Raw genomic sequence first — 12382 nt, forward strand, 5'->3', positions numbered from 1 at the left:
TGAGCGTGAGCTTGTGAGCTCTAAAATTCTGCAGCCAGGATGAACACTGAAGCGCAGTTCGCGCTTCAAGGACGAGTGGCAAAGGCAGGCCGACGTCACCAGATCGGGCGGGCCAAGCTCACCGTATGCTCATCGACATCGTCATCTGGCAGCCTCGAATCGGAGTCGATTGCCAGTTCCAACCTTGCTGATAAGATGGAGGACCGCGCTATCGTGACGTGGCTCGAGCGCTCATTCTAGCGCGAGACAATCCCGTGGCTACGGTCAGCTCCTCCCTTTCGTCCAACTAACTAAATCGCAAGCAAGATGCGGCCTGCCGAGCGACGCTTGCTGCCTTCACGTCTGACATGACTCCCGCAGCCCCACGGTGACACAGGAACCAAGCTCGCTCGGCGGATACGCTCCCGTGCGTGCGTCGAGAGAGATCATATTGAGATGGTCGCACGACTCTAGTAGTACAAAATGAGAACGAAGGAAAAGGGATCAGGAGGCACAGAGAAGATGCTGTAGCGGGACTGAGTAGGGAAAGGAGAGCGATCGAGTAGCGCGTGCTTCTGATTGGCTCGTTGATTCGTCGCGTCACGGCTATGAAACGCGAGCGGTCCCCGCGTTCGTCGCAGCCGTAGCGGCCGCGGTGGTCGGAGGGGGCTGGAGCAGCGAGATGAGGTAGCTCTTCTCGTCTGCAAATTGCTCGTCGTCCTTGTCGTTGTGGAAGTTGCTGAGGAAGGTAACCAGCCTCTCTCGGTTGCGACGAAGGATGTTCTCGATGACGGGAGGCTTCTTGGGGTTGGCGACGAATACCTGCGGCGGTGATTGGGGAGAGAGGAATGATTGGAATCAGAAGAGAGATGAAGTGCTCAATGCTGGGTGTCACCACTGACCTTGAAGACATGAAATGCCTCGAACTGGATATTCTTGCTCTTGTCCCTCAGCAGATTCATCATCATCTTGAGGTTCTCCTCCGACGAGATGTACTTCGTCATGACCTGGAAGTTGGTGCGGTCCAGGAGAATCTCCCCGAGTAGCTTCAGGGACTGTCTCTTGGTGACGTAGTTGGGCGACTGCAGCAACGTCTCGTACATGTTGAAGAAGCGGTCGTAGTTCTTCTCGAGGTACTCGGCCACCATTGCCTTGTGCTTTGTGAGCGTCTCCTTGAAGTTGGCAAAGGCGTCGCATGAGACTCCGAAGGTCGTCTTCTCGATGTAATCGGGGAAGGTGTAGAACCTGGCGCGACGAGGTGGAGAAAGGCGGTCAGCTGGATGCGGTGTTTCGTGCCAGCCAGAGTCGCGGCCCTCGTACTCACTTGTCCGAATACAGCAGCGTCTTGGCGAGCGTCTCGTGTCTGAGCATCTCCCTCAAGATCATTCCCGTGTTCAGCGCCACGTCTGCGTTCTCGTAGCCCTTGAGTGTGGTAAAGAGGACCTCGGGCTTCGTCGTCAGGTATTCTACCGTGGGCATCCTTGAACCGATTTGTCTCCTGAGCAAGTTGTTGAAGATCTGCGAGACATCCTTTCTTGCCTCAAATTCGAAACGCCAGATGTTGGCGACGAGGAGCTGCAGGACATCCTGATTGTAGACCTCTTGCGCTAGCTGAGCGACTTGCTCTGGCAGCGGCTCGTTCTCTGCGACGCCCCAAGCGAGAGAGATCAGGCGTCAGGTGGAGTATTGTGAGATCAAGCTGAAGCTGCGCATGCTCACCACCATCGCCGTAGAGGATGACCTTCATTTGGTACAGGCACTTCGATACCTCCTCTCCCGCCTGTCGTGCAACGATTGGGACAGGGGTTCAGCTGCGTCCACTCCTCTTCATGGGCGTCACGCTACCCACCTTTCTCTTGCCCTCCGAGCTGCCCCCTTGTGACTCCATACGGCCTACAGCATCGCGCAGATGCTTGACCAAGTCCGCCGGTGTTCTATGCTTGCTCTTGAAGATAAAATTCATGATGTGTCGGCCAGCTCAGCACGATTGGGGCGTGATTGACACTCTCGAGGGCAACTGTGAGCTGCTCAGGTGAGCAGAGTGCCCCGGTGAGATGCAGTGGTGGTCAAAGAGCTGCGAGACGAATCGTGACAAGTGGTAGGAGGATTAAGATCAGCTCACCCTTGTCGCAACCTCGGGCTCCCAACCTTGTGAGCGAATGAATGCTGCGAAGCACAACAATCGCCTTCTACTCGAGGCCCTCGCTGTCTCACCTGCTTGCGTCGGGTATCGATGCCGCAGTGTGAGATGTTGAAGTGTCTGCTAATGGCACAAAGGCTGCTTAGACGGCTATCTCTATGCCTTACTGCAGTTGCCGCTGATGTTGATATCGCGCGGCGAGCTCCTTGCTGCGTGGGGCCCCAATGACGTCGACGAATACGACGCACACTGCCTGCCTGGTCTGTTGACGATGAGCAGATGGCGACAAGAATTCAGCGCTAGGCGATGACGAGGCGTTGGTCGAGATGTAGGGGATTGGCGTGTAAGGGGTGGAACAAAGGCAAGCGTTGGACCTCCTGAGTTAGAGGCCCTAGTGTTGGTTGGCTCCTCCAGCCCGCCCTCCATCTCAAGTCAAGTCCGAGTCCAAGTCCAGTCGACCCGCGTTCTCGCCTGGTTCCGTTCAGCTCAGCAATAGCGAATTAGGCCGCTCAGGGGCTTTCGCAGCGAGCGAGGAGGAGGACCGCCCGCGCCAGGCCACTGCTGTGGCCGCTAGTCGCAAGCAAACAGACCAACGCAGGCAAGCAAGCAGACAGCCAGGCGAAGCATAGCAACAAAGACATGCACGAGGTGATCATGGTGATGGTCGACGATGCCTCTTCTTTACTTTGCGATCAAAGGGAATAGGTGGGATCGTCAACATGGATGAGAAGAGGCACTTGCCGCTGCTGCTGCTGCTGCCGCCGCCGCCGCGCCGCCACCGTCAAGAGGTATCGAGCCAGAGTGGTTGAGAAACAAACGGCATGTATAGAAGAAACGTGCGGTCGAGCCGCTAGCAGCAAGCTGCGTTGAAACAAGAGAAGAAAGAGAAATGAAACAGTGTGAGAGATGGCAGCTGCCACTTGCAGCCAGGCGTCTCAACCACGCTGTGAGGCGGAGCGAAGCGTCGAGCTGCCTTTTTGCTGGTTTGCTCTTTTGTTTATGGCGGTGAAGGCTTGTCACCATTTTAAATACTAGGACGAACCAACGAGACGATGAGCGAAGGTGAGTCGATGTGAATGTGATGAGCGTATGCGTAAAGCTGCTCTTTTGAGGTTGTCTCGAAGACTCGTGAGAAGCGCGAAACTGTATCAGGGTGGTAGGGGCGTAAGGTAATCTATCGTGGTGAAGAGGAAAAGGTAGAGGAGCATGCGTGATGCTGCGACACTCAGTGCGCACTCGCAAGGCTTCGCCCGCTGTTGAGTAGCTCCAGAAGGGCAGAAGGAGCCAATGGCGCGTTGTGGTCGGTGTTGAGTGATGATGAAGCTGTCGCGGCAGCCGCCGCTGCCGCCGCCGTACCACAGGCGACGTCGTCTGACCACGAGCGAGTGTCAAGCGACGGCCTCTGCTCACGACGCTCCAAGCCATCCTTGAAGAGAGAGGCACTCGCAGGTGCCGACTGGTGGTGCTGATGCTGCACCATCAGACCGGCCGTCGGTCGCTTCTTGTGCTCGACTCGCCTCTCTTCACCTTCGAGATCGAGGTGCTCGATGACTCGTGATCCAAGTGCGGACAGCATGTCATCGAGGGCGAGGAGGACTCGCTGCGACGTCTCGCGTTGCGAAATGCTGGACGTCGCTCGTGGGCTGCTTTCGCGATGATACTGGGCGCCACGTCCTGCCTCGGGGACGCCTGCAGTCTTATCCTCCTCACGACGCTTAACGCGCTTGAGGAAGGAACACCAGACGGAGTGAGGGATGGCAATCTCGTAGTTGCAGCGAATGAGGTAATATTGCTCGAGCTTGTTGAGCTCGATGAGCGGAATGCCCGTCACCTCGCTCCATGTTTTGTTGAGGAAGGTGTTGTCGTCCAGGTGCTTGTTCGCCATCATGAGGCCCAGCGTGAGGAGCTTGAAGGGGGCGGCAGAGGGAGGCGATGCCAACAGCTCGACGGCCTCGTGGTCTACATTGCCGCTGGTGTCGACGGCGAGATAAGGAACCCTCAAAGCGAAGAGCAGGCCCAGGAGGAACGCAGTGGGCGAAAGTAATGTCTGAGCGAGCACTTGATGGGCAAAGCGACGAAACGCCGGGCTGACTTCGCCTCCAGCAGCGAATGAGGCTGATGCTGAGCTCGCTGCATGTTCTCGTGGGGAAGTCGGGGAATTGTGCTCGCCTTGCTTGGTCTTGCGGGCGTTCTTGGCAGTAGCAGCCGCAGTCTGAACGAGCGAGGGGAGAGCTTCGGCGGCACGAGTCCACTTCCAGTAAGGCGAGACGAGGGCCAAGACGGAGAGTACCGCAGTCTTTGAGCGCTCTTGAGACTTGGTGCGGAAGAGGAGGGGACCGGGCTTGCCCGGACCGGTTGCGGTCGATGTCGGGGAGGAGATGCACATCGGACTCCCATCACGGAGAGAGGGCCGCTGATCTTGTAGAGCAAGGAGATGTGCAGCTGCCGAGGCATGACGCGCGGCCTCGCCGTCAGGTGATGGCGTCCCTGGTCCAGAGCTCTCGCGCGATGAGGAGCTGCTTGAACGTCCTGTCCCTACCCTCGTCCTCTTCTGCTGGTGATCGCCTTTCTTCAGGGCAAAAAGGTTTTCATCGAAATGACCATTGCCAAAAGCTGCGAACGAGGGCATGTCAGAATCCTTGGCCAGTAGGTGAGGAGAGTGAGGCGATGTCGTGGGCGTGCTGAGAGAAGGGCTCGAAGTAGCTGAGCCGCTGCTCGGCGACGTGGCATGCGCAGAGAGAGACTGCTCCATGTAGGCTTCCTGAACCAGCTCAGGCTCAAGGAGCGTAGCGCAGGCGTACCAAATGAGCTCAGCGCCAAAGGCCGAGATGGGAACACCAGACTTGTCGAGGGTGGCGGGAGAGGGAGGAGCTGGACCCTTGTTGGTATCGTCTTCAGCCGCAGCGGCTATGGGCTGAGCGGTGGCCTCGTCAATCTTTTGGGTTGCCTGAATGTCTGCAGCCCCTTTGCGAGACTGGGCGGCAGACATTGATTGACTTCTCCATTCGCTGGATCTGTCGACCCTCTCCTGCTCGTGCATGGTGCGCTGATGCTGCTGGTGCTGCTGGAAGTTTTGTTGCTGCTCCTGCTGCCACGTACAGTCGTACGAGCGGGTGCCACGCTGTCGAGCATTGCCTTGTACGTACTGCGAAGGCCAACCGGCCGATTGGTGGCCATTGGACAGCCTTCCTTGTCTGGGCTGTTGCTGATGGTGAGAGCGCCAGTCGAGCTCGTGGAGTGACGGCAGCCTCTGGGAGCGCGTGCCATCTGCCGAATTGCGGCCGTAGTCATGCGTAGATCGCGATCGGATTTGTGCTGCTGGTCCGAGTCCTTGGTGATGGTCCTGATGGCGTGGGTGTACCTGCTGGATGTTCCGACTTTCATGGGCAAAGGGCGCGGATGTCATTTGATGAGCCCCACCGTAAGAGACATCTCCAGGGTACACCGCGTCAGATGAGGGGGCAGGGGCCATTGAGGTCGGATAGTAGCCGGGCGCTGCCATCGACATGGCGATCTGGCTCTGGGAGGTCTGTATCGGCTGCGACGTGATGGGCGCAAGAGGTCCCTGCTGGGCATGGCCGTACTGAGCCATCTGCTGCTGCTGCTGCTGCTGCAGAAGAGCCTGCTCTGCTTCAGCGTGTTGCGCGGCGATGGCGAGCTGCTGCTGATGCTGCTGTGGAGTAGCCCAGGTACCTCCGTGCGCATACCCTTGATACCCAGCTAGGCCACTCTGCGGGTAGTGGTAGCCACCGACGCCACCCCAACCTCGAGCAGCCGCCACAGGAAGTCGGGGAGCTGGAGGCAATTGCCAGTAAGCTCCGGTGCTGGGGTCCATTGCTGTTTGCGAGTAGCCATCGGCAGCGACGATGCCGGGATACATTGCTTGTCCCGGATGAGGGGCATACATCGCTCCAGGCATAGGAACATTCGAAACCATTGCCGTCATTGGATGCGACTGGACTTGACCTGGGGTATAGCCACCTGCTGCTGCTGCTGCCGCCGCCGCCGCCGCGGGGTCCATCGCAGACATGTGGGCTTGTTGTTGACCTTGTTGATGGCTCTGATAAGCCTGCTGCCCGTGGTACGCCATGTTGAGATGCGGGTGAGGTTCTCAAGGAGAGCTCCTCGTCAACAAGACGGCAGCGGATGCCGGTCCGGTGACGGAGAAGATCCTTGGATCGAGGCGAGCCCGAGAGGATAGCCGCGTAACGGGCGTTTAGGCCGCAATGAAAGTCGTTGACGAGATTTTGGATAGGATGAAAGGGGGCTTCGAGTAGTGATGGACGGGTGAGACGACCAGCTCGAGCTGATCGGCGAAACTGCCGATGGGACGATGCAGTGGGGCGCAGCGTCGAGCGATAGGGACCGCTTCAAAGGTAGCTGCAGGTGCTGCTGCGTCTGATTGCTTCCCAGAGAGAGGCAACTGAATGCTTCCCTGGGCTCACGTGTGCGCGAGTGGCGACAGAGATGAAGCGTAGTGGGACGAGGGGCGATGTCGATCGCGTCGTAACGGATGACGAGAAGCTGCACGGCCCTACTTTCTCTTCGGCGCTCGGTGGTGAGGGCGACGAAGAAGTTCCGAAAGAGGAGCGAGCAAGACCCTCAAAAGCTCAGCCGACTGAAAAATACGGTTGAGATAGGGCACCAAGCAGCCAGAGATGAGCTCTCGACGAGGTGAGCGCGCTTGTCCAAGTCGCGCTACCAATCAAGCTCTCTTGCTTCTCTCTGTCTGTCTCTTTCTTCTCTTCTCGTCGTAGCGGAGGGGGTTGAATGAGGCCGAGGAGCTGCGAATGGGATCCACTAGCCCTTCTCTGAACCTCTCTTGACCAGTAGGGGAATGGGATGGTGGTGAAGAGAGATCGTACGCCCAAAGAGGCGCGCGACGACGTCAGGTCGCGGCAGGCACAGGCTTGAACGGTGAGCGTCAGGCGAGGCACAGGGCTCAGCCAGGGTCGGCGGGCTCTCAGCAGGCGGCATGAAATTGCAGGCGGCCCGCGCGAAAATCCAAACCCGGCCGCGCGAGGTGAGCCGGGTCCGTCGGGTTTCACCACGGGGCGAGCGAGCAGGGCTCTCAGGGCCTAATGTGAAGCGATGAAACGCGAGGGCGACGGGCAGAACGAATGGAAGGCTGTCCTCGTCACCGCAACGAGGGACAAGTGACGCCAATTGGCCCAAGATGGTAGGCAAGACTGAGTTTAGGTAGCAATGAACGACATCTGAGCGAACGAGGAGAACCAAGTGTCACTCGACTTCCATTCTACGCTGTAGAGATGAGCGCCGCCACTCCCCTCTTCACATCCAGGCTAAGGTGCCAACACGATGCAGTCGCGCCAGGCCGATGCCGCATCATCTCCGCCGCTCATCGAGCGTCTGCCGCCGGCGTCGTTGGGCCTGGAGACTCTTGCGCTCACACATGCGACTCGAGTCACGATGGGCTCACACGATGGAACGACAGACAGCTCGCTGGCCAAGCAGTGGGCGCCTGCTGACCGACCCGTCGACTGTCGCCGTTGCTGACGCCTCGCCTCACCTCGCCTGGCCTCACCTCAGCTGGGCGTTCACCACTCGCTGCTCTCTCACCGACGAGCGAAAGGTAGACTCAAAACAACAAGTCTGCTACCCCATCGTCGTCGCTCCTTCCCTTCCTTCCTTCCTTCCTTCCTCACCAACACCAACTAACCACACTCAACCCACCACCTCTTCCCTTTCCCTCTCTCCATCGCCTGGTCTTTCCTACCTTCCAACCTTCCAAGCCCTCCTCTTTCCTCTAATAGTACGCCTACACTCTCCCCAAGATCATCCTTCGACGTTGCCCTCTCCCTCACCGCTACCGTGTCGGACCACTCAACCAGCACCAACACTACCCACGAGACTAGGCCAAGCATCATCGCGCTCACCTTGTACTCGCGCCCACTCCTCTCCTGACGCACCGCTAGCAGGCAAGCCACGACCACCTCGAGGACCACCTTGCACTCTTGCACGTCTTCTATCTCATCTGCCAGCAGCGCTGAAAGCCCCAAAGGCACCTCATCAGTCTCAACCACATGGCTCCCAACCTCAACATTGCTTCTCACCACTCTTCCAGCGGCAACGCTACGCCCGTGGCCAAGCCTCGCGTCGCCCTTTCCAACATGACCAACATCCCCAAGAGTCAGCAAGACCGTGCCGACGACAACGTCAACATGAAGGACACTGCTCGCGCATCCAAGGCAGACGCAATCAAGCTATCTCAGAGCGTCACCGTTGCTCCCAAGGTTGGCTCCAAGCTCGCGGTCGAGAACACCACGGCAGCTGCCGATGAAGACTCGCCCGCCAAGGGCAAAGAGGCCGACAGCGCCGCTCAGCAATCGATCCTTTCCGCAGACGAGTCCCCTAGGGCGGACGGAGATGAGGCCAGGAACAATGGCGACTCTGCCCCTCTTTCTTCTCACCAAGGTGATGCTACCACTGCGCGTATCAACGCCAACGACAAGCCAAAGGCCGACACTCGCAGCAGTCAATTCTGGAACGAGCAGCAAGGCTTTGACCCTCAGCTCCTTGAGGGTGCCATCAAGGCCGTCCTCACGGAGCGCTTTGGCGTTTCCAACCTAAACCAGCTGCCCGTCGCCGACGCCGAGTCGCTCCTCAGCGGTCCTCTGCCCCAGATGGTCGTTCAGCACATGCAGCGAAGTGAGTAATATGTAGCGCACCAGGGTCATCGTGAGCGGCTCATCTCACCATTGATTGCCCTCCGACCGCTCTTCCAGACGCCTCAGCTCAGGGTGGCAAGGCCTCGATGCCCACCACGCCCCAACGTAGCAATGCCCTCGGGCTAAGCTTCGCCGATGGCAACTCGCCTGCCTCGCCAACCACTCCCGGCAGCAAGACGACGCCTTTCCCTGCGGATGCTCTGCCTTCCGAGATCCAGCTTGAACAGAACACGAACCTCTATCTCAACGGTCTCGAGGAGCAGTGAGTATGGCCACGAACAAAGGTGCATATATGCAGGGCAAGATGTGCTTAAGGTGCTTCTTTCTCCCATCTCTACTTTTTCATTAGCATCACCGATGACGAATTGCTCCGCATCGGCTCTCAGTATGGCGAGATCATCAGCCACAAGGCCATCATCAGTTCGGAGACTGGCTTGTGTGGGTATCGCGGCGACTTGACTTTTAACCCCATCATACGCATTGACTGACTCACATCCTCGCCTCTCATTCTCGCACGCAGGCAAAGGCTACGGCTTCATCATGTATGCTCGCGCTCGCGATGCTGCGGTGGCCATCGTCGAGCTGCAGAAGAAGGGTTTTCAGACCTCCTTTGCACGACATGAGTCATTCAGTGCTAAGCTTCGCATGATGTCCGACTCTCGCTCGACCAACGTCTACATCAGCAACCTGCCATTGGCCATGGGAGAAGAGGAACTCGAGGCTTTGGTTCGACCTCACCAGATCATTAGCCGTCGCATTCTCACCAAGCCTGACGGCACTAGCCGCGGCGTGGGCTTCATCCGCTTTCAATCGCGCGACATCGCCCAGAGCTGCATCGACCTTCTCCACGGCCGACGTCTCGATGGTCACCCCCATCCACTCCAAGCCCGCTTCGCCGACAGCGAGAGCCAAAAGCGCCTCAAGCAGGACACGACTCTCCGCAAGATCTATGCCGACTTGGACATGGGCGTGCTCCGAAGCCCCTCTGGCCACAATCTCCGCCCCACTCCTTTGAGCAACAACAACGTCTGGGCCTCTGGTGCCAACTATGGCGCTGGTCGCTATGGCGTCGTCCCTCATGGCGCTCAAGTTGCATCGTCTGCCATGCAAGCCATGACGGGAGCCATTCCCATGCGCTTCACCAACAGCGAGCCAGGCATGCCACGCCACGCGGGACAGCGAATCGCCAACAAGCATCAGCACCTTCACCAGCAGATACATCACAACCAGCAACAGCAGCAGCACCAGCAGCTCATGCGTGCTGCTGGCCAGTACAGCGCGGCCGTACCCATGAGTGCCACGACGTCCAACGCTAGTTTCTATCCTGGCGCACCATTCACCGGTACCCCACCTACGTCGATGTCGCCCTGGGTCGCTGCCAGCGGCGGCGGCGTTATTGCTACCACCGACACCGACATAGGAGTTGCTTCGGGCCTCTGGACGCAGCCCGGATCACCTCTGCAGCCCATCTTCAATGCGCAGACTGCTGCTAACATGGGACCCAATGGCTGGCTGCTCCCCTCATCGACGGCTGCCACGGCGGTCGGTATCAAGTCAGCGCCCCAGGTCGACAAGACCAAGGCTGTCAACAACCGACTCTGGAGCCCGTTGCTGTCCACGGATGGCAATCTCGCCCCTGCTAGCCCTTCGATCGATGGCAGCACTGTTGGAACCAACACGACGTTCAACTCTCCCGTCTTCCCTGCCAACGAAGGCAGTTTCGCCAGCATGGCCAAGCCTGCTCAGTGGGTCGCGCCCACCTTCAATGCGGTGCCCCGCATCCGCATGGCCGATGGCACCGAGTCTAGCGCTTTGGAGCAGAAGCACCTCGGCTCACTCCTTACCAGCGGCATCAACGGAGGCAGTGGTGGTCTCGGTGACGGTGCTGCTACTTCTGGCACCGGCAATGGCAACGCCAACCAACAGGACTGGCTCCAGCACTACGCCCTCAATGGCGATGCAGCAGTCATGATGTACCCGCCGGAGCTCAACTTCGTACGCGCCAGTGGCCAGACGTCAGCTGTGCCTATCATCAACCCTCAGACGGGGCAGCGCTTTCAGGGCAAGTCGTCTACAGGCAACGAAGCGGATGACGCCATGTCTGAAGCTCATGCCTCGTCTGGCTCGCACGAGCAGCAGCAACGTGGGATGCAGGAGATGGGCACCAGCAAGTCGACGCCTAATGCGTTGTCCGACATGGCGGCTACGCCTACAATCGCCTCGTCGGTCAGCGCTCCCACTGGCCTCAACCAGCAGCAGGGCCACTAAGGGCATCCGCGAACTCAATCGTCAAGAAGTTCAATCAGCAGCTCAAGTCCTGCCGCCTATGACATCAAGCAGCCAGTGTAGATCAAGCTCATGCCCAATAGAGCCTTTCATCAACCGCACTACCAGACTCCAGCGACATTATGAGACCAATCTGGCAGACTTCCGCTTGCCTCACGATGCTTGCGCGTCACGCTCTCCACTACAGACAGCGCGCACACCTCGATCCCAGCCCACACCTCTCCTCTCGACTCATCCCTATTCTGCTCTTCGTCTTCAGTTCCTCTATCCCATTCTCCTCTGCTGTCAGCCACAGCCTTCCCACTCCCTTCTCCTACCCATAGAGATTGTCCTTTGTCTTACTCTTCCTTCTCTGATCGATCCGACGACCTAGCTCATCTACGGCTATCATCAATCGAAGACCAAGTGACACCCTCGGGTAGACGACTGTTATTGTGCGGCGTGAGGCGAAGAGCGCAGAGGGAGCGGGCGCCAAAGCTATCATCAGCAAGGCGTCGGCGTAAAAGCGGTGATCAGATTGAGCATTCGAATCTGGTTGAGGCAAGAGCTGACAGGATATCAAAGATTCGGGATGTGCGCAAGACCATTGTCGTGGCCTGCGTCGCAAACCAAGAGAGACGGCGAGGAGAGAAGAGATGCCGACGGCTGTGATCTATCCTCATCTACTGGTGGTTGATAGCTCCATATGTAGGTGGAGCAGCCTGAGGTTGCACGCCAGGAGCGGCCTCGTACTTGCCTCCACCGACGTAGCGGAACCCTGCGTAGCCGTAGCGCTCTTCGGCTTGCATCTGGTCGCACAGAGGCCAAGGGGGAGAGGGGACGTCAGCGTGAGCGTGCGTGCTGGGCTGGGAGAGGAACGGAGGGAGCAGACGGACCTTTTTGTAGATGAGCCAGAAGGCGTGAAGGTGTCCTGGTAGATAGCCCAGGATGGTCAGGAGAATGTTGATGAGAAGGTCACACGAGCAGCCGGTGATGAAGCTGCGAGGTGAGTGAGAGCATTGAAAGTCGTCAGCTCGTGGCAGCCAGGGGTTCCATCGTGTCAGACCGACTCACGCAGCGGCAGCCGGTGGGAAAAGAATAGCCACTAGGATGAGGAGGATGTCAGATGACTTGACCATGTTGCTGCGATCAGAGAGTGGTAATGACGATGAGAGACGGCAACCGGCGGTGCTGCACGGATGGGTCTTGAGCTTGCTCACCTCCACAGCAGCCCATCTTGCCCTCTCGCCGTCGACTGACAGCCACGCGGAATCGGCGAGACTTGCGATGCGCACCTGCACTTGGACTT

At 58.5% G+C, this 12382-nt stretch overlaps 4 protein-coding genes across 4 annotated transcripts; 1 reads left to right on the forward strand and 3 right to left on the reverse strand.

Moving 5' to 3' along the window:
- Positions 1-373: 373 nt before the first annotated feature.
- On the reverse strand, positions 374-2267 carry BDZ90DRAFT_229211 (Mo25-like protein). The gene is made up of 6 exons (XM_025504968.1): positions 2128-2267; positions 1829-2053; positions 1699-1759; positions 1304-1622; positions 882-1224; positions 374-801 (listed from the first exon to the last, which is right to left on the reverse strand). Exons 2-6 carry the CDS (start codon positions 1940-1942, stop codon positions 586-588), a joined length of 1053 nt encoding a protein of 350 aa, XP_025364803.1. The 5' UTR covers positions 1943-2053; positions 2128-2267; the 3' UTR covers positions 374-585.
- A 792-nt stretch (positions 2268-3059) lies between these two features.
- Positions 3060-6469, reverse strand: BDZ90DRAFT_6728 (hypothetical protein). Its single transcript, XM_025509769.1, has one exon. The coding sequence runs from the start codon at positions 6207-6209 to the stop codon at positions 3345-3347; it is 2865 nt and encodes a 954-aa protein (XP_025364804.1). The 5' UTR covers positions 6210-6469; the 3' UTR covers positions 3060-3344.
- Positions 6470-9135: 2666 nt separating this feature from the next.
- On the forward strand, positions 9136-11403 carry BDZ90DRAFT_6777 (hypothetical protein). The gene is made up of 2 exons (XM_025509772.1): positions 9136-9246; positions 9329-11403. Exon 2 carries the CDS (start codon positions 9349-9351, stop codon positions 11074-11076), a length of 1728 nt encoding a protein of 575 aa, XP_025364805.1. The 5' UTR covers positions 9136-9246; positions 9329-9348; the 3' UTR covers positions 11077-11403.
- A 353-nt stretch (positions 11404-11756) lies between these two features.
- BDZ90DRAFT_215237 (UPF0057-domain-containing protein) lies at positions 11757-12212 on the reverse strand (the record flags this gene model as incomplete). Its single annotated transcript, XM_025504215.1, has 3 exons — positions 11757-11882; positions 11970-12072; positions 12148-12212. The coding sequence occupies 3 exons, from the start codon at positions 12210-12212 to the stop codon at positions 11757-11759; spliced, it is 294 nt and encodes a 97-aa protein (XP_025364806.1).
- Positions 12213-12382: the final 170 nt, after the last annotated feature.

Source organism: Jaminaea rosea (assembly GCF_003144245.1).
Source record: "Jaminaea rosea strain MCA 5214 unplaced genomic scaffold BDZ90scaffold_1, whole genome shotgun sequence".
NCBI lineage: Eukaryota > Fungi > Basidiomycota > Exobasidiomycetes > Microstromatales > Jaminaea > Jaminaea rosea.